At 53.2% G+C, this 18,688-nt stretch overlaps 1 protein-coding gene across 1 annotated transcript in view; it reads right to left on the bottom strand.

Annotated features, from left to right (window-relative positions):
• Positions 1–352: 352 nt before the first annotated feature.
• The window catches only part of LRFN5 (leucine rich repeat and fibronectin type III domain containing 5), a 50,021-nt gene continuing 31,685 nt past the window's right edge, over positions 353–18,688 (bottom strand). The window contains exons 2-3 of the mRNA XM_082762451.1: positions 2,118–3,525; positions 353–1,460 (exon numbers count right to left, since the gene is read on the bottom strand). Coding sequence (XP_082618577.1) covers positions 518–1,460; positions 2,118–3,505 — 2,331 coding nt within the window. The 5' untranslated portion in view covers positions 3,506–3,525 and the 3' untranslated portion in view covers positions 353–517. The remainder of the gene's footprint in view (positions 1,461–2,117; positions 3,526–18,688) is intronic.

The following is an 18,688-nucleotide window of genomic DNA, read 5'->3' as shown; positions in this document are numbered from 1 at the left end:
ACAGCATCTGCCTAAAAACAAAGGCAACACCATTGTCACGGAAAAGAAATATACAGTCTGACCATTTTAAAAAATATTTTACTGATTGATCCAGAAGTGGTTATTTGTTAGCTTGGAGGAAATTTCATTTCCTTTATAAAAGGCTTTTTCTGTGAAAACTCTCTCTTTTGTTTTCTGCTACTGCAGAACCAGGAAGCCAGTCCTAGAGTAGGGAAGGCACTGGTGCTGTATCATGCTTTTTTCACCCCTTAATTTTTTTCTTTTTATTTTTTTTTTAATCTCTCAATGTTGCCTTCAGTTTTGATAATAAATGAAACAAAATGGAAACTAAATAAAACCCTGTGTGCACTGGGTGGCTTATAGAGAACCCCGCAAGAACAAGCCATTAATCAGCGAGACAACAGTGGACTTCCAAATCCCATTCCCTAGGAGATGGAGTTTCACACAACGTTTGGTGCTTTGTTTTTCACTGAAATAAAAATTAAATTAAAAAATAAAAATTAAAACAAAAGGCAGGTCACACAGTGCTTTCCAATATCCACTCAGAACTCGAGAAAGTTGCTTTTCCACTCTCCCCGTCAGAGCGGCCTGCCTGGGTCAGCATCCCGTTCACGGAGAGGCTGCGCCTGGAGCACAGTCCGCCCGCGCCCGGGGCGTCCAGGTGGCAGCGGCACTGCAGCAGCTCCCCGCCCAGCGACAGCCTGCGCTTGGCTCTGGACGTGGCGGCTGGCAAAGTGAGAAACTTACTTGGCTTTGATTGTGCTCTTTTGTACGTGGGGGCCCCTTTGTCAGAGTCGGGGGGACGGCTAGCTAGCTGCAGAGCAGTGGAGTTATTTCTGTTAGTGTTTTGGGACTCGATATTCGTGACAGCTTCACTCTGCGGCTCGCTGCCTGGCTTTGGCCCCGGCTTCCGCTTCTGCTTCTGGGGGGCAGAAGCGCTGGAAGTCCACGCGTGAGGCAAAGCGGAGGTAGTGGTGGCGGCGTCCTGGCCAGAGCCGGCCTCCGGTGAGGGAGCGGTGCCGTCACTGGCAGCCTTGCAGCACTGGACACCCTCCTCGTGCCCGACAGCCTGCTTGGACACGGACTGGGACAGCACCCCGCCGCAGCCCTGCATCTGAGCCCCGTTCGTCTGCGAGTACACGTTGCTGACCTTGGTGGCCTTCTGCTGCCCGTTGTTGTTGCACACCTTGTAGCGGATCATGAGGATGATGATGAACACGAGCACCGAGGCCACGATGATCCCACCAATGATGATAATCATGGTCCCACCCAGGAACTGGGACTGCATGAAATGGCAGCGCACATAATCCTGCTCGGTGGTGAACTGCGTGCACCCCACGACGCGGGTGGCAGTCAGCGAGGTGATCCCATCATCGTAGATGGCCAAGACGCACAGGTCGTACACAGTCCCCGCAGCCAAATTGTTGACCAGGAAGGTTTTGCTCGTGGGAGGTATCATTCTGGGGGACAAGGAGATTGGCGTCAACAGACCCAGAAGACCCAGAGCCACCTCCCACCCCAGCTACCGGAGCCCCCAGCCATGCCGACCCCACCAGGGCCTCAGTCCTCCCGTCCTGCCCATCCAGCCTCCCCAAGCTGCCTTGGCTCTGGTGCGGCAGCAGGCACTGCCACACTCCCCCTGCACAGCTCTGCTCGGCCAAGCCTGTCTTGAGAAAGACCATAGTGAAAACATAGATGAAATTAAGAAAAATACAGTTTTGAAAGGTGTGAGTGTTACAGCCGAGACTCAGAACAAATCCACCCAGGGTGCACAGCACATCCCTGCACTGCTCCTGCACAGGCACTGCCACAGCAGCCTGGGCGCGCTCACAGGGACACATTCACGGGCAGTGTTTTCCCTGTGTTTTCATAAAACTGAGAGAGTTAACATCCACTTAGCTCATCTAACTTCACAATCCTTTTGCTAATCAGATTACTTTAGAGGATTAGAGGTCCGTTTGGATTACCAAAAATAAGAGCACTCAGAGCAATTGCCCTATCTGCGAGCTGAGCACCACATTACTGCTCCAGCAGGCTCGCACCGCCGGCCGCTGGAGGAGCGGAGAGCACCCAGCCAGGAGGGGCCCTGGGCATGGGCTGGGCTGGCTCTGCCTTACCTGTAAACCAGGGAGTCATCGTAAGTACCATTGTACTGGATCTGGAACATGCGTATTCCAGGTATGTTTCTTTGAAAATTGAATTTCAGCAGAGCAGTAGATGATGTTGCTTCAGCGACGACCACCTTCTTGTCTTGGCTGACTTTAGTATCCCCATTGCTGCTGCTCGCATTAGAGCCTGACTTGGTGGACGTAGAGATATCCGAGGAGCCAGGGTCAGGCTCGTGGATGTGGTTAGTACTGTTCAGCAGGTGAGGGAGTTTAATTATGTGCAGGTCCACTGTCTGTGTGGCTTCCCCAGCTGGGTTGGAAGCAATGCAGGTGAAAGAGCCCGTGTCCTTCACCGTCGTTATGAGGATGTCGAGCGTCCCGTTGTCGTACACCACAGACCTCGTTGCATTAGAAATAAGTTTGCCCTCAGGTGAAATCCAATGAATTGCTGGTTCTGGATCCCCCCGGGCCTTGCACCTCAGCGCTGCCCTTTGGCCCTCCAGCACCCTCAGCTCGTGGGTGTGCCTGGTAATGAGAGGAGGCTCGCACAGGAACTCCTCCTCAGGGATTGACCAGAAGTACCGGCCAGACAAGAGCTGGGGCGAAGCACATGTCTCCAGGTCGTCTTCCCTGGAAAGGCGCCTCAGCCACAGAAGCTCACAGTTGCAATGCAAAGGGTTTCCACCAAAGCTTAACGCAAAAGTAGAGGGGCTGATAATTCCTGAGGTTGCCAATACCTGAGCTCGCTGGAAGAGAGGATCAGGCGGTAGCTTCTGCAGTTTGTTAGACGTGACATCTAACCTGGTCATCTTGTGGAGGTGGGAGAAGGTCCCTTTAGGAATATGGTCAATCATATTGTGGTCTAGACTGAGAGTATGCAAACTAACCATCTTCTCCACAGCATCCCAGGGGATGGTTTCCAGATTGTTGTACGACAAATCCAATTCCTCAAGAGCTAAAACATCATCAAAAGCTGTGGAAGAAATCAGAGTCAGCTGGTTGTTGTTAAGTATCAAGTGATGAAGATTGGAGAGTCCACTGAACATGTCATTGGTGATCTTAGTCAATCGGTTGCTGTTCAAATGCAAAGCCCGCAAATTGCGCAAGTCAGCAAATGCATGAGGTGTGATAAAACTTATTGTATTCCTGGACAACGTCAGGTCCACAAGGCTGGTCATATTGGCAAAGTCTTTCCTTTTAATATTTGTAACAAAGTTGTCTGCCAGCCTTAATTCCACGGTCCTCCTGTCAATGTTTGGTGGAACAAATAAGAGCCCTTTCTTGGCACAAAGGGTCGCAAGGTTCGGAGACAAAATCTGACAGACACAGCGCTTTGGGCAGATCTGAGCTCTCACTGCTACGCCAATGAACAGCAGAAACAAAAGCAGTTTTTCCATTGTAGATTAGGTTCACGAGCCTGTAAAGAAGAAAAAATGGCTGTTAATGCTGGCAAGATTAGCAAGTAAGATCATAAAAAAAAAAAAGACAAACCATTTATGGTTAAATCATGAAACTGAGGTTCATATAACAGTCTTTCTTTCTCATCTTAGTACCAGATGTCTTATAATTGTCCATATCCTGACATAGGAGCTTCTACAATACCTTCCAGAAGAACAACTGAGATTTTTATATGTATGGATACAGACATATATATACGGACATGTACACATTTATATGCAAATGACAAAGCGGTTCGGAAGCAGTTGGTGGCACCACATGTTGCAGCAGTGGTGCCTTTTGAGCCCCTCCTGCTAGAGCTCATCCACAGACTTGCAAAGCAGTCACTGAACTTTCAGAGATGCTCTTGACCTCATGATCTAGAGCCACTTTGTGATAATGCCATTTGCATATTGGAAAGAAGGGATGTTTCATGTGTGCTTTACATGCTAAGCTAAAATTCTCTGTGGCCTCTAAATCATTCAGTAGGTTTGTAACCATTTCTACTAAACATTTAAACTCTTAATGCTATTTTCAGAATAAACCCAGAAGGAGCTAATTTTGTGTCATTCAAAAAAAAAAAAAACAAACAAAAATGTGAATAAAGCAAGCAAACAAAGAAAAAAAAGGCAGGAAAAAAAAAAAAAAACACAATAGCAATCTTAATAAAAGTGGAACATGGACTAATTTTAGAGTATTGCTGCTTTCCCTGATGCCACAGCAGTGCTACACTCTTATCCCAGAAACCCTGACAGTTCAATTAGCCTTATCTTTTACATTGCTAGATCCAGTATCCTCACAGAGTATGAAAACAAGGAAGATAACAACCGTGCCCACACCAATTAAATGAAATCGTCTATCAGTGACTCTGCTAAAAACTTCACAAGTGCTATGCCACCAGTTTCTGAACACCCCTTTGTCACAGCACATTCACTGCAGTACCCACTGGTGGATGGAGACAGTGGTGTGCCAGGTATGCCTCCCTGCCAAAGGGGGGAGTGTGGGCAGAAACACAGCCCTGCTGAGCAATACGTATGAGTTTGAGGAGAAAAACTGCTCAGCTTTAAGCAACTGTCTTCAGGAGGAGGACTCCACAATGGAAATGAAGCAGTCAGCTTCCTCTGGGATTGCTAAAACACTTCACATACAGACTAGATTATTCAGACACATCATCATCCTAGAAGTGTACTAACAAAAATAATGTAAAATAAAGTTTCAAAGCTAACCATATGCAGGGCTCTTGAATCTTCACAGATATTTAAAGGTATTTAATATTACAACAATAATTAAATCTCCTGTTGTCTAGTCTATCTATATCCATGCTGCCATGCAAACCTAAGCTGCAGCAAGGGTAAGTCAAAATACAAGTCCCTAAAACCTGCCTTTCAACACTATTTTTTTTTCTCTTTTGCTAATATTTCTCATGACTACTGACTATAACCAGTAAGTCCTCATTAAGGAAAATAACATCAAATGAAAAAAGAAGTCTTTAACTGTCGTATTTATGTTCAAAAATGGATATGCCACTGAAGGCAGGGCCTATTGCTATGGCAGTGTTGGGAACCATCCCAGACCCCTGGTGAAATCCCCAAACATATGGCCTCCTGATGAGTGAAGCTGCTCGTGCTCAGCGTGCTGCCAGCTCCAGGCAGCCGGTACTCGCTCCCAGCGCTCCCCATGGCCCCACCGGCACCCCGGGCCTTCCTCCCACGGGGCCTGGCAGGGGGTGGCTCCGAGCAGGGGAGCCCAGCTCCTGGCACCTGCCAGCATGTCCGCTGTGCTGCCACGCACCAGCAAGGCTTGCTGAAGAGAACTGCTATTTATCTGACAACTGGAAAAGGATATAAAAACAAATTTACTTTTTACAGCCAGCTGAGAGTGCAATTTGCTCGCTATACAATCCAACGTGGCACCAATTTATATGGGACTCCTCCAGTGGAAACTGGCCGTTCTTGGGCTATAAATGCACCAATTAAATTTGTTTCCCCTTTCCGTTAACCTCACGGGAGGCAGCCTGCTCTTGTCAGAAACTGTAAAACTTTAGAACGAAACCTTTTGCACTCTGTTGGGGATAATTTTTTGCATTAATTGTAGCAGAAAGCAAACCTCCTGAGCAGTGTTTAAATATATTTTGTGGGTTAAATTTTGTACCTCTTGTGTCAGCATTGTACATCGGGGTTGTTCTGCAGATGCAAACAGAACTAAAGGACAGTTCTGACACCGGCCGTGGGCTAAGGAAGTTCTGCAGAAATAACCCACCTTGTACAACACCCCAAGCCCGCTGGGACCCCCCCCCCAGAGCCACCTCCCTGAGCAACCACTGCAGTTGCCCACCTGTTCCAGGCAGGATTTTCTCTTTTAGCCTGGATCTGGCGCACACAGATTCAAAATGAACTTTGCAGCTTACCATGGCCTGACTGCTGAGATCCCCAAACAATCCTGGCTTGGGAACACCATACTCATTTAGATTTGCTAATACAATAGAGCTAATTTAGATTTGTAGCTGTGATTAAAGTAAGGCGCTCAGCGTTTCTCAGATTCAGCCAAGTTCATTTTCAGAGCTATGCAGGATTAAAACAAAGTCAGCAAGGTGCATTTCAGTAAAGCAGAGGGTAAAGCTTCAGATGACAAGTTTGGAAAGACTGTTACAAACAAAACGGCGACATAAGCAAATGCAAACTTAAAGCCTACCCGCAGTGCCCCTGTTCCTGACGCTGCGCAGCCCCCAGCAGAGCTGCTGCCGCAGGCCAGCCCCGCAGGTACCCTGTTCGCCCTCCATAACTGCCGGGTCACTCGCCTCCTGTGCCAGACGGGACCTCACCCTTGGTCTAACCATTTCCACCTCCTGCAACTGCCTTCACGGGCAACTTATCTGAGAGCAAGCACAGCTTCAAGCAGCCTCCCAGTTCCCAGCCTTCTTCTGACCAGCTGAGCCAGTGAAACACACTGTGCCAGCAGCCCTACATCACTCTCAGTGCACATGGCAATGCAAATGAAGTGCTGCCTCAGTTTGACTGGAGTGGAAGCAAGCACAGATCCCTCCTACAGCCGGCTTTTCACCTGAGACCTGCACTGTGTCCAGGAGTCACCACACCGGCACTGCCCATGGCCAGGCCCCGGGGCTGCCGCTGCTGCCCCTTGTGCTGACGGAGCCACAAGGCTGGCGCTCTCCTGCCCCGTCAAGGGGTTATTGCCAACACACCAACACCAACCACGTCTTCACCAGGCACCCCATGCCATCCCGTCCTGCCAGGGCACCGACACATAGCCTGTCCCTGGGCTGGACCTCAGCTAAGCCTCACAAACTCTGTGTGCTGCCCAGGCCATTAATGCACACCAAAAATTGCCATGCCCTTACTTAACAACCTACTGTTGCAGCAAGGCCAAAGACCAGCCCCACTCCGCCAGGCTGTGGAGCTGGCGCAGGGACTGGGGGCAGCTGCTGGGGCAGGGGCGAGCGTTTGCCCGGCTGCTCGGTGCGCGATGGCATGGGAGGCTCAGCAGGGCCACAGCCATGGGCGGCTCGGGACGGGGGACGAGCTGCTGACAGCCCTGACAGGTGGGTGACTGAGGCTTCAGCTTCTGGCGATCTGCAAGGAGCGTCTGTGCTGAGTGTGGGACAAACACAAAGGGAGAACATGGAGCTGGCGCCCCACGGATGGGCGGTGGGTGACTGCTGCTGGAGAAGGGATGACAAGAAAATGTCAAGGGCCAGGAGCAAGCTTCAAGAGCTCCAAGACTCCTCCTTCAGAGCCCACTGCCAGGGCCGCCTGCCCTCTCCAGCACCCTCAGCCACCTCCAGCTGCCCGTCCTGCACAGCCAGCACAGCGACACAGCCATGGCTGACCCCAGGCGAGGCAGGTCCTGGGCAGCAATGCCCTGGGGAGTAGAAGCTGTGCACGTGCTTGCAAGTGTCCCACCACACTGAGCTGGGTGAGTAAGCCCTTTCTGCAGGCCCTCTGGACATCCACTGGCCAAAAGCAGGTCAGTGGCATAAGGATCTCAGCTCCTTTGGTCTAAACAACACTTTTGCTTTGAGTCTGCAGCTGCTCCCCTAAACAGTAACGGGGTGGGTGGGGGGCTCATGGAAGCCCCAGCTTGTGGGACATACACAGGGGAAGGGAGCCCCAGCCCATGGCAGGGCACCCTGAGGCCACCCCTTTGCTGAGCACAAAGACCCCCTGACCGCAGGAAGCACCGTGTGGGCACAGTCGTGCCATGAGGGCAACGCGTGGCACTGCCAGCCAAACGCTGCTCCCATAGCGTGGAGCGCTTGTCCGGGCAGAGGTGCTGTGTGAGCCATGTCCATCCCCTCCCAGCACACACAGCCTAGAGCCTTCCTCAGCAGCATCCTATGCAGCAGCCCCCTTGGGGAGTTCCTCACCTCGAAGCTGCAGCTAAGACCAGTTTCCTAGCAGATGAAGCTCAAGAGAGGCGAGCACAATGTTCTCAAACAAGGCGGAAAAGTGCAACCCATCTGTGACAAACTTCTCTTCACAGGGCTGCATGGTCAGACGCGTGCTGCTGCCGCGGAGCGAGGCATCCCCTCTGTGGAAAGGGCTCCTCACCCTGAGGGCGGCTGCGTCTGGCAGCAGGGCTGGCAGAGAGCAGGCTGGGATCAGGAATCCCACTCATCCCCATCCACCAGCACAGGCACAGCGTGCTGAACAACTTGCAGCAGGGCAAAGCAGGCGTCAGCAGCTCCCACGTGCAAAACCTCCCTGTGGAGTGGGACACGGGGTAGCGAGGCTGCAGGCAGCCCAGCACAGACTGCAAATGCTGCCCTTGGCTGCCACTTGGGGAGGGGAACACCTGACCACAGAAAAGCACTCGTGATTACTTCTTACTTCATGTGCCCCCAGGCAGGGGCATGGGGTGGGGACAAGGCCAGAGCCCCCAGGTAGCGTCTGTCCCATCCCATCCCATCCCATCCCATCCCATCCCATCCCATCCCATCCCATCCCATCCCATCCCATCCTATCGTGTCCCATCCCATCCCATCCCGTCCCGTCCCGTCCCGTCCCGTCCAGTCCCATCACGTCCCATCCCGTCCAGTCCCATCACGTCCCGTCCAGTCCTATCCTGTCCCATCCCATGCTGCAGGAGCTCAGCGGAGCACAGCCAGGCCTGGTGTGGAGCACTCCATGCCCCACACTGCCCTCAAAGCTTGGGTCTGCTCTCCTCCCACAGTCCTGGTAGAAAAGCTCACGCCCCAGAAACGGAGCCGAGCCAGCACCCGCATGGCGGTTCTGAAATCCGATCAGGTCTATTGGCTCTCTTGTGCTGCAGTGCGAGAAACTGCTGTCAGCAAGTGCTGGGGCAGAAAGGAGGAGAGCAGAGAAAAGTGGGTGCATGGCTCTTCTCTGATCGTGGGCAAGCCCCACAAGGGGGTCTGTCTCCACACTGAGATGTCCTAATGAAAACTGTAGGTGCTGTGGGGTCCTTGCTTCTGCCCAGTGCCGAGCTAGTCTTGTCAAATTGTTCCTTATCATTCGCAAGGGTTTTTTTTAGAAGTGTCATGTAAGTTGCAATATAAATGCGAGCAAAGCTTAAAATAAAGCTATGTGTTTGTACAAGTGCTCACAAGTGCTCTAAAATCTGTGTGTCATACAACGATGTACTGACATTTGCAGCTGAAGAATAGCACAGGATATTACAATTAATAGAAACTGCACTTGGCTTTGAATTGCCGGGCCCGTGCTGCAGCCTGCACAGCTCCTCAATACAGGGAGGGCACCTGGTCCTGCTCAGGCTCACAAAAGTCCAGACATGTTTCACCACCTTGCTGAAAGCCTCACGGAGATGCTCTGCATCGCACACTGTGCCATGCCAGTGACCAAGGATGAGATATTTGGGGAGACGGCCGAACCCACAGGATGTGGGGGCACAGGAGAGCCACCCGCAGAAGACACCTCTCCGGCAGGCCCAGCACGGCTCCCAGCTGGCCAGCACCCCGCCTGGCCCAGCTGGGGGGCTGCCCGTGCCCCCTGCCCCCCAGCATGCCTCGCCCCTCGCACCAACAGCAGCACGGCACAGCTCATGGCTCCTCATCAGCTCTGCAAAGCACTGCCTGATTCTCATGGCTTGCTTAAAAACATAAAAAAGAAGAAAAAAAAAAACTAATGGACCAGAAAGTATGCACCTTGAATGTATGCACTGCTTTAATTTGCTGCAAAAAGGCAGGGACACCCCAGCTCCTCGTGTGATGCTGGGGATTCAAGTAAAAAAAAGGCTCTCAAGGTTTAGATTAGTTTCATTTAGTAGATCCTTCACTTTGAGTTATTCAACATCTGCAAAAAGTAACCATGAATTGCATGGCTCCGTGGCTCACTGCCATGCCGGCTCTAGAACCGTGTCTCCCCAGAGCAACATCGCCGCCCTCCCGGTGCACAGCTCCTCTCGGGACTCGCCCCAGCTCAGGCAGGTGCCGGCTGAGACACCACCAGCCTCCCGGCTCCATGCAAACAGCTAATGAATTTGAAATTTCTGCCTGGAGTTGATCCAGGGGACACGGGAATGAAATGGCAGGCACATCAGACTGAAATCGCTTCCTGTTCCTGATGTACGGCTTGCTGACTTTTTTCCCCCGTCTTCACTGGAGTAATACACTTCAGCAGATTTCATGTAGCATCTGCTGGTGTGTCCAGTGCTACAAGTTTCATTTTCATATTGTGAGCTACGTAACAAAGGGAAGCAGCGGGATGCTGTAATTAATTAGCGAATGATTTCCACTGCATCTGAGTCTGTTGGATTGTAGGTGCTGCACACAGCGAGCACATGGGAAAACTGAACACGGCACACCGCTGGCTAGTCAGAGCCAGCTCTAACATGGTGCCTGACTCAGACATAATCTGTCATCGCTAAGGTCATGACAGAAGCTATTGACTGCACATCCTATCCCTCCAGGCCTCAGGAGAAGATTTTCAAGGTCTTTGCAAATGTAATTTTGTGGTGGGGAAAAGAAGTCCAGAAGCTGGTCATATTCACCTGCTAGAGATGAAGGATGAGGAAATAGCTGGCAACAGTCTTGAAAGGCATCTGGAAGCCATGCTAAAACGGGCGCATATAAATAGAGATGCTGTGAGATGTGGCTTATGATCTGCTAAAACTACTTAAGCGGAGAACGCGGAGCTTCAACTTCACAAAGGTCAATGGTTTGTAAACATGCCTGAGTGTCCTCCCGAATCAGAAACAAAGCGCACCTAAGAAAGCAGAAGCACTCGGTTCAAAACACAATTTCCCAGGGGCCGCACAGCACAGACAGGACCCGTGTACCCCAGCAGCGCCCAGCGCTCACAGCCCCACGGCCCTGGTGCAGCAACGGGCACCAGGGAGCAGCGGCCGGGGGTCCCCCTGCCCTCCCGAGTTTTGCAAGGAAGAAGGAGGGGCTGCTTTGGGGTTTGGACACCTGCAGTGCTTGCTGGAGGATTTAACAGGTTAATCACCACGGGGAGGCACATTGCCAGGGAAATGCTGTAGCCAGTGCTGTGTTAAATGGCTTCCAACACTGCAACAAACGCAGCTGCAACCCTCAGCTTTCTGAACATTAAATTCTGCCTGCTCCACAGCCTCCCTTTTGTGTGCCTGATGCTACTGCAGAGGTGGTCAGGGGCACCCCAGCAAACGGTCTCCCTGTAACTGGTGCAGTATAGCCCATCGCTGGAGGCAGACTGGCTAATGAGCTGTTTCAGCGTAGCTATTCTCGTTTTCCTCCAGCCTTCCGCCGCAAGCAATACACACTTGAGGTAATGCATTCTGGGAGACAATTTTTCTCCCCGTAATGAGGTCTAAACCAGCAAGATTAAAGTGAAAAATAACATTTATTTTAATTAAAAAGATTTCTAAAGAAAGCAGAACCAGTACTAGTAAGACCTAGACCGCACTGCTCACCGGGCTGATATCTGCAAGCAAAGCTGTTGCTGTTTCCATCCCCAGTGTGCAAGGCACAGCACTGAGCATGAAAGGTGAGCCCGTCCCTGCACCAAGCTGGCCGGGACCTGAGCGTGTCGCCAGCAGCCCTGAGCACAGCAAACTCCTGAGCACAGCGAACCCCTGGGCCGCAGGGCTGGGAGCAAGGCAGAGGCAGGCCCTGTGCCCATCTGGGCACAGGATCCCCGGATCTCCAGAAGACAAAAAGGTGACATAGGAAAGGCTCAGAGAAGGGCTTATGTCTGGCACAGAGAACGATCTCTGTATGAGAAAAGTTCAAACACATGGGAAGGTTTTGTGAAGAGTTGGCGGAAAAGGCAGCAGCACTGGAGAGTAACTGCTGCTTGCTCCGCAGGACCGGGTGGCACTGGTGCACAGAGGAGCAGCACTTCAAGTCCTTCCTCTGCTGCTGCTGTGCCTCACAGGATCCCGACCCGCACCCCACTCACCTGGGCTTTCTGTGAGCATCTGCCCACAGCCCGTGGCAGAGCTGGGACTATGGGACAGACCTCTGAGCTGAAACAAAGCGCCTCCCCAGTTCTGTCTGAGGCAGAAAATCCCATTTTTCACCAAAAAGTAGTAAGACCTCCATGCTGCAGTGTGGGCAGAAAAACTACATCCTAGAGCCTCAGGAGTCAGAGGCCATTTCAGCCAGCCAGCAGTAACAGCAGCGAGGGAAGGGCAGAAGAGGAAGCCGGGGCGAGGGGCAGCGCAGGGCAGGCAGGCTCAGGGCCCGGCGATGCTGCCAGGCTGGGGCCTCGCACAGATGCTGCGGCAGCTCTGGGCACTCGGCCTGGCTCCCCACCACCCAGGGCAGCGCAGGCACTCTTCAGGAGGGGCATTTCAGTTCCTCTGGCCCACTCTCACGTGGTCAGCAAGGCAGGAAGGAGAGGAGCACACATCCCCTGGGAGCTGGTACCACGCACCAGTAGCGCAGGGCACTGATGACACAGAGCAGCATGATACCACTACGTGCAGCATAGCCAAAAACAAAACCGTGAAACAGGGACCATTACCAAACAGGTAAAGCTTTGATTCACAAATATGGCACTTTTCATCCTCAGCGCACAGTAAGCCTTTCCCCAGAACAAGTGACTACACAGACTATCACAGTCCTTTACTGAAGCGCCTACCAGTTTCCTAGATGCTTTGTTACTAAAGCCCAGATCTTATGCATATTTGCTCATGGATGATGGAAGACAGGTAGAGCCAACTCTACTGGCCAGCTGTGGTGGGGTACAGCTGGTGACACAGCACTGCAGTGCCAAGGCAGGCACTGCTCTCCCTGGCCCCACCACCCCAGGGTCACGGCACGGTGCGGGGGCTCGTGTCCTGCTGCCACTGCCATCCCCACAGCAGGGGAGCGCCAGACGTGCCCAGTGCCTCCCCGTTCCCTCCCAGAACACCGTCCCAGTTGCTGCAGTCAAAGAGGGGCTGTCACCTGGACAGTACTAAAAAGTTGTTAAATCCATTATTAATGTTCATTCTACACATTTCTCAGTTGTCACTCGGCTACGGAGAGAGTCAAGCAGTAAGAAACAGTTACATTCCAACAGAGAACTGAGGTGTTGCAGCAGTTTGGCTTTTTATTCCCCACAGTTCATCTGTTTCATGAGCAACTCTATTTCCTTAAATTGTTTGTAATCTTCAAGACAATTTGCAAGTTGTTACTTGCACTTATTTTGTCTGTTTATTTTATTATAACCCGTAAGATTGGAGTGCTTTGATATAATACTTTGTTTCAAAATCTCATCAGTGTAAAATTGGCAGAGGATGCATCAAGGGCACCAATGCAACTGCAAATTCTCGCCGCCTCAGTGTAGGTGCCCCGGGCCGTGACTCCCTGTGCGTGCAGCTCCCCAGGGGCACCTCCTGATCCAGGCCTCTCTGCAGCACACCTGAGGCACAGCAGCCCCTTTCAGCAGAGCAGGGCAAGCTGGTACTGTGCCATCTTTTCTCCAGGACACAAGCTCCTGATGCCCTCTGCCCAGGCTGGAGCGAGGGCATGGGCACACAGCCCCGGCACAGCTCCCACAGAGCGCAGCCCCTGAGCGCTCCCCGGCCCGCAGACCCCCCGGCAGCACTGGGCGCCGTGCGCAGCTGGCAGCGTGTGTCCAGGGGGCAACTGCTGCTGGACGAGGCCAGGCTGCTCCTCTCCTGAGCAGCCCGGGGAGGCTCGGCCGGCCACGGCAGCAATGCTGCTCTCAAGCCTCCCACAGCATTTCCAGAGATGCTGCTCACAGCACGTGCCATGCAGGCCAACAGAGAGGAGACAGCAGATGAATTACTGCCGCTGCAACGAGGCGTTCCTCGTGCCGATGCATCAGCAGATTGCTCTGGCTCCTCCAGCTGCCTCAGCTGAAAAGCAGACCTGGCCTTGGAGCAGCAACAGGACTGGGCTGGGGGAGGGAAAGGTGGGGGGAGAGGGGCTTCCAGCCTTGGTCCGCACTGCTGGAGCGCAGCTGCTGCAGAGCCATCTGATGAGCACCCGGACTGCTAGCAGGGAATGGGATTTGCTGCGTGGAGTGAGATCAACGGGACATCACACCTTGTGCCTCGCTGCTGGGAGGGGCTGACGCTCGCTAACTTCCAGGAAGGCAGCCCCAAACAAACACTAGGATCGTGTAGACGCCCACCCTCACCGGGACGGAACCACGCTTTCTGCATGCTCTTAAATTAGCCCTGCATCCCCTGCTGCGTGGGACGTGATTACCTCAGCCTGCAGTTCCACTGATCATTTCAAAATTACTCATCCCGCCTTAATTCCCAGCCTCTCGTTGGTCGCTGACCTCAGAGGATCTTTGTGTATATTGTATCACAGTTCTGGGCAAAAAATACCTCCCCTGCGTCATCACAGTCGCTCAAGCTTACTCAGGAAATAACGGGAAATGATGCAAAGGAAAATTGGTCATTTGAGGGCAGGCCCCTACAGAGAGCTACAGAACCGCTGGGCTGGGCCAGCACCTCCAGGGAGCGCCTTGTGCAGCCCCCAGCAGGGTCCAGCAGGGCCACCTGCAGCACCCTGCCCAGGCACATGTCCTCCAGACCGCACGTCCCCCCCAGGGCACACGCACCTCGAGCTGAGGAACGCAACGCCACCGCCTCCCCACACCCACCAAGCTCCAGCAGCAGCCCCCCGTTCACATCCCCAAGCAATGTCCAGCTATGTGATCTGTAGGGTGACTGTCCCTTATTTACTACTACAGCACTTTGATTTAGGATTATTTCAAAGTGGAGCAGACAACACCCCAAAATACCAAGCCCTCAAAAGGGAAAAATAATATTCCCTGTACCGATGTAAACAAAGTGTGGTTCTCTGCTTATGGACAAAGGATTTCCAGCAGTAACCTAGAAAAATGGACACTTCAGGCAGCCTCCTCACTTCTGCTGACACAGTTCTTTCCTGAAGAGCTTATGGGAGCTCTGCATTTCTACACAGACGCAGCAGCACCTGTGCCAGCGGATGGATTGCAGTGACAAGGTGGAACCCCAGCTCCATGGCACTGTGGGACCAGCCCCAGCACGACACAGCTGTGGTCACAGTGGCACCGGCATAGACCCCAAGCCCTCTGCCATGCAGGCGAGGACAGGAGGAGCACAGCTGAAGCAAGTCGCAGAGACTTCCAGGAATTTGTCTCGTTTTCCCTTTCTGTTCTGCCCTCCACTACTTGGTCTCTCTCTCTCACGTTTCCCAGCAAAACGATCTGAAAATGCCAAAGAACGGTGCTGTTGCCACCAGCTGCTGCCCAGCGCACTGATGGCAGCGTGTGACAGGCGCTGCCGTGGTGGTTCCTCTGCACCAGGAGGCCACCTGAGACGGGAAGCGCACCGCACGCACACCGCACACCTGCACAGCTGCTGCACCGCTGCTGCCACCGCATCCCTGAGAGCACGGCCAAGCACACAGCTCTGCTCCACCACTGCGATTATGGGCTAAAACTAATGCGTCTGAAATTCAATAAATTAAATGCTGAGCAACTCATACAGGAAAGAAAATTCAGGCACGCAAAGCTGAAGCGAAGGCAGCTCATTAGGCATTTGTAGCACAGAGAAGGGGCAGAGAGTGATACATGGCGTGACTCAACACGGCGGTGTAGGAACAAGGCTGCAGCTATGGCATTTATTAATAGCTCTGCCGTAAGAAAACCCAGCGAGGCGACCGCCCTCAGCCTCCTGACCACGCTGGGCTCTGGGAGGCGCTTCTCACGGGCCCTGGGACCAGCCTGAGGAGATGGGTACAGACAAACCAGTACAGACAAACAAGGGCTGCTTCTGAAAGAGACACCGGCGAACATCTCAGGGATGGCTGCGGGAGAACCAGGCACGGGGCTGGACGGGGGGGTGCCCCGCAGAGCCCCCCAGCCCAGCCGGGCGCACAGCGGCACGGGCAGCAGCTGCCTGCCCAGGACAGCGCCTGGCCCTGCTCGCCCGTGCCCCACAGCACCCTCACCCTGCTCTCTGGGTGCCCACCGGAGGGGCAGCGCCTGGCGGCACGGGCAGCCCAGCCAGCGTGCCCCTCTGTGGGCTCCCTGCAGACACGGCAGCACCTGGGTCCTGCCTGCAGCTGTGGGGGATGCTGACCACCCTCAGCGAAGCCTCGGCAGGGCCTTCACACTGCAGCTCCTCAGGGCGGTGCAGGGCTGCCTGGGCGCATGCTGTGTCAAGCCACTGCTGCTGGGTTTGAATACTTGCTTTGCATCCCAGCACTTCACTGCAAGATGCCATGGTCCCCAACATCTGCACCCCCTGACGTTCCGTCACAGCACACAATCTCCTGTTCGGCCCCAGTTTGGTACAGGTCAGTAACCACCACGATATTCTGCTGTGCTGCAACAGACTGCTGTGAAAACATCCAGCCAAGCGTGCCTGTGCCCTTCCTACATCTGCATCCCTCTGAATGCTCAGCTTCTGGTTTTAGGTACTCAGCCTGCAGAGGAAATGGCCTCTTGGCTTCATTTTTACTGATAAAAAGTAAAGGGCGTATTTGCACTCCCATCTTGTCCATTGTACAAGCCAACGAGCTGTTTGTGGCAGTGTTATTACCTTGACTTCAAGGCACAGCTGAGAGCCTGCTTTGGCTTTTTTCTTTGTATACCCTCCTTGTCCTTGAAATAGAAAGTCTCCGTAACACATCTTGGTCCAGCAGCAGTGTTTCCAGTGAAGCACTGACTTTCTGAGGCAAATCTAAACAAGTGTACATTAATAGTTATGTGTAGGCAACAGATTATTTTTTTTTTACCACCTGAATTGTCTATCACTACTGCACTAGTTTTTCTTTTTGCACTTGTTGAAAGAAGTGCACACAGCCAGAGCATCCTGCTCGGTGTTCTAAGTGCCAGAGGTCTGCAAACACAGCGGGCACAGAGTGCTCATCTTCTCCACATCTACAAAATAGCTATTACAAATTCTTTTCCTTTCCTTCAGCCAGCAATAAGTATTCATGCAGCCATACACAATGAAGGAAGTAGAGCATAATTTCCTTTATGACTGGTGTGTTAGTACACCGTGCTCAGAGGGAGTTCCCGTCCTTCCAGTGGAGAAGTGCAAGGATGTGTTTTGCTCTTCATCAGCCCTCGTTTGTATGAAAACTCCCTGGGCACCCAGATGAGGCTGTAACCCCACTTCTCCCCTGCAACTTCTGCCTTTGCAAAGCCGATGGTTTCAGGCAAGTGAGAGCGCAGCAGAGCCAGAGGGTCGGGCTGGTGGGGGGCAGCTGCCCTGGCTGAGCAAGGGGCAGGGCCCGGCCGCGGGGACACCACGAGGCAAGTGCTTTGCTGGTTTTTGAAGTGAGAAACACCAAGCTATTACATTTTTCATCTGCTGGGGTATCGCCATACTAAATACTACAAAAATATGCTAAATGCTGACTGTAATATCAGCATTAATTGTGCAGCTTGAAAATGTGAGCAAGCCTAAGTGAATAAAGTGAATAATTGTTTAAACAAAACAGCTTTTATCTTATCAAAACATTGTTATTGAATTGGAGTATCACGGCATTTTCAAAACTAAGTGTTTTTGCAACATCAAAACACAACAGAAATGTGAAGGGATTTGCTTTGACACTTCTCTGTCACAAAGTTTGCCAAAATCGGTGCTTTCCCACACAGCGTTTCAAAAGCAATGCTGCCGCGCTCTCCCATGGAAAACCCTTCCATGCATTTCCTTCAGCCAGCACCGCCTGCTACCTGCGCGAACGCCCTGCCGCAGGTCCCGCCGGCGCTGCCACGGCTCTCACCCCAGTGCACAGGGACAGAGCCAGGACCCCCTGTCCGGCACCCCCTGAGGCCACACCAGTAGCAGCTGTGCCATGCTGTGCCATGTCATGCCATGCCACGCCATGCCGTGCCAGGGCCATGCGGGGCTGGGCAGTGCCCAGCGCCCACCACCCAGCACCCAGCCTGCCCCCAGGACCCACCTCGGCCTTGGGCAGCAGCTAGTGGCAGGGTGCGGGAGGAGCATGGCATCGCTCAAGTTGCTGCAAAAGGACGCAGGGAGCCAAGAAACCCATCCCAACACAGAGCGTTTCTGAATGGCAGGAGGCCAAGAAGAAGGAAAGCTGTCACAGCCTAGGGGTTTTGGCCGAGCAGCCGCCACTTCCCCAGTACTGTGTGCATCTTGCAGGGACACGGCTCCTCCGCAGGCTGCCTTGGCACTGTGAGCGGCTCGAGGTCGGCATTGCCACGGTTTGGCAGGGCACAGACTTGCCTGGCGCCAGCAAGCAGCAGAAATCCTGGGACTATCCAGAACATGCACTTTCAGCTTCACTTTTTTTTCATACTTCTACTTTAAAGGAGTTCCTAGTCTTGGAAAACGCAGGTTTGAAAACTCAGCATGAAGTGGCCATTTCAGAAATGTCCACCCAAATGCCAAAGCCTTGGCTTCAGGGCAAGGTTAGGGACTGGGGGCACTGATGCCAGGACTTGCCATGACCGGGCATGCAGGACGAGTGCCAGCGCTGCACACCAAGCTCCTGCATCCTGCCCCCCTCTGCAGCCCACAACCCCTCCAGGCGTGGAACAGCAGCCAGCGCCCGCTGGGCTACCCCAGCAGCCTCACCTCTCACAAGCAGCTGCCTCTACTCACAGTCTGCCCCTGCCCTGCCGTCCCCAGGCCCCACTGGCTGCCCCTGGACTCCAGCCCGGCCGGTGGGGACCCGGCCCCTGCCCAGCCCCAGCCAGAGCCACTCGGCTGCTGCCCAAGGAGCCCGTCCTGCT

Source organism: Aythya marila (assembly GCF_965140915.1).
Source record: "Aythya marila genome assembly, chromosome: 5".
Taxonomy (NCBI): Eukaryota; Metazoa; Chordata; class Aves; order Anseriformes; family Anatidae; genus Aythya; species Aythya marila.
This window is presented reverse-complemented; position numbering and strand designations above follow the sequence as displayed.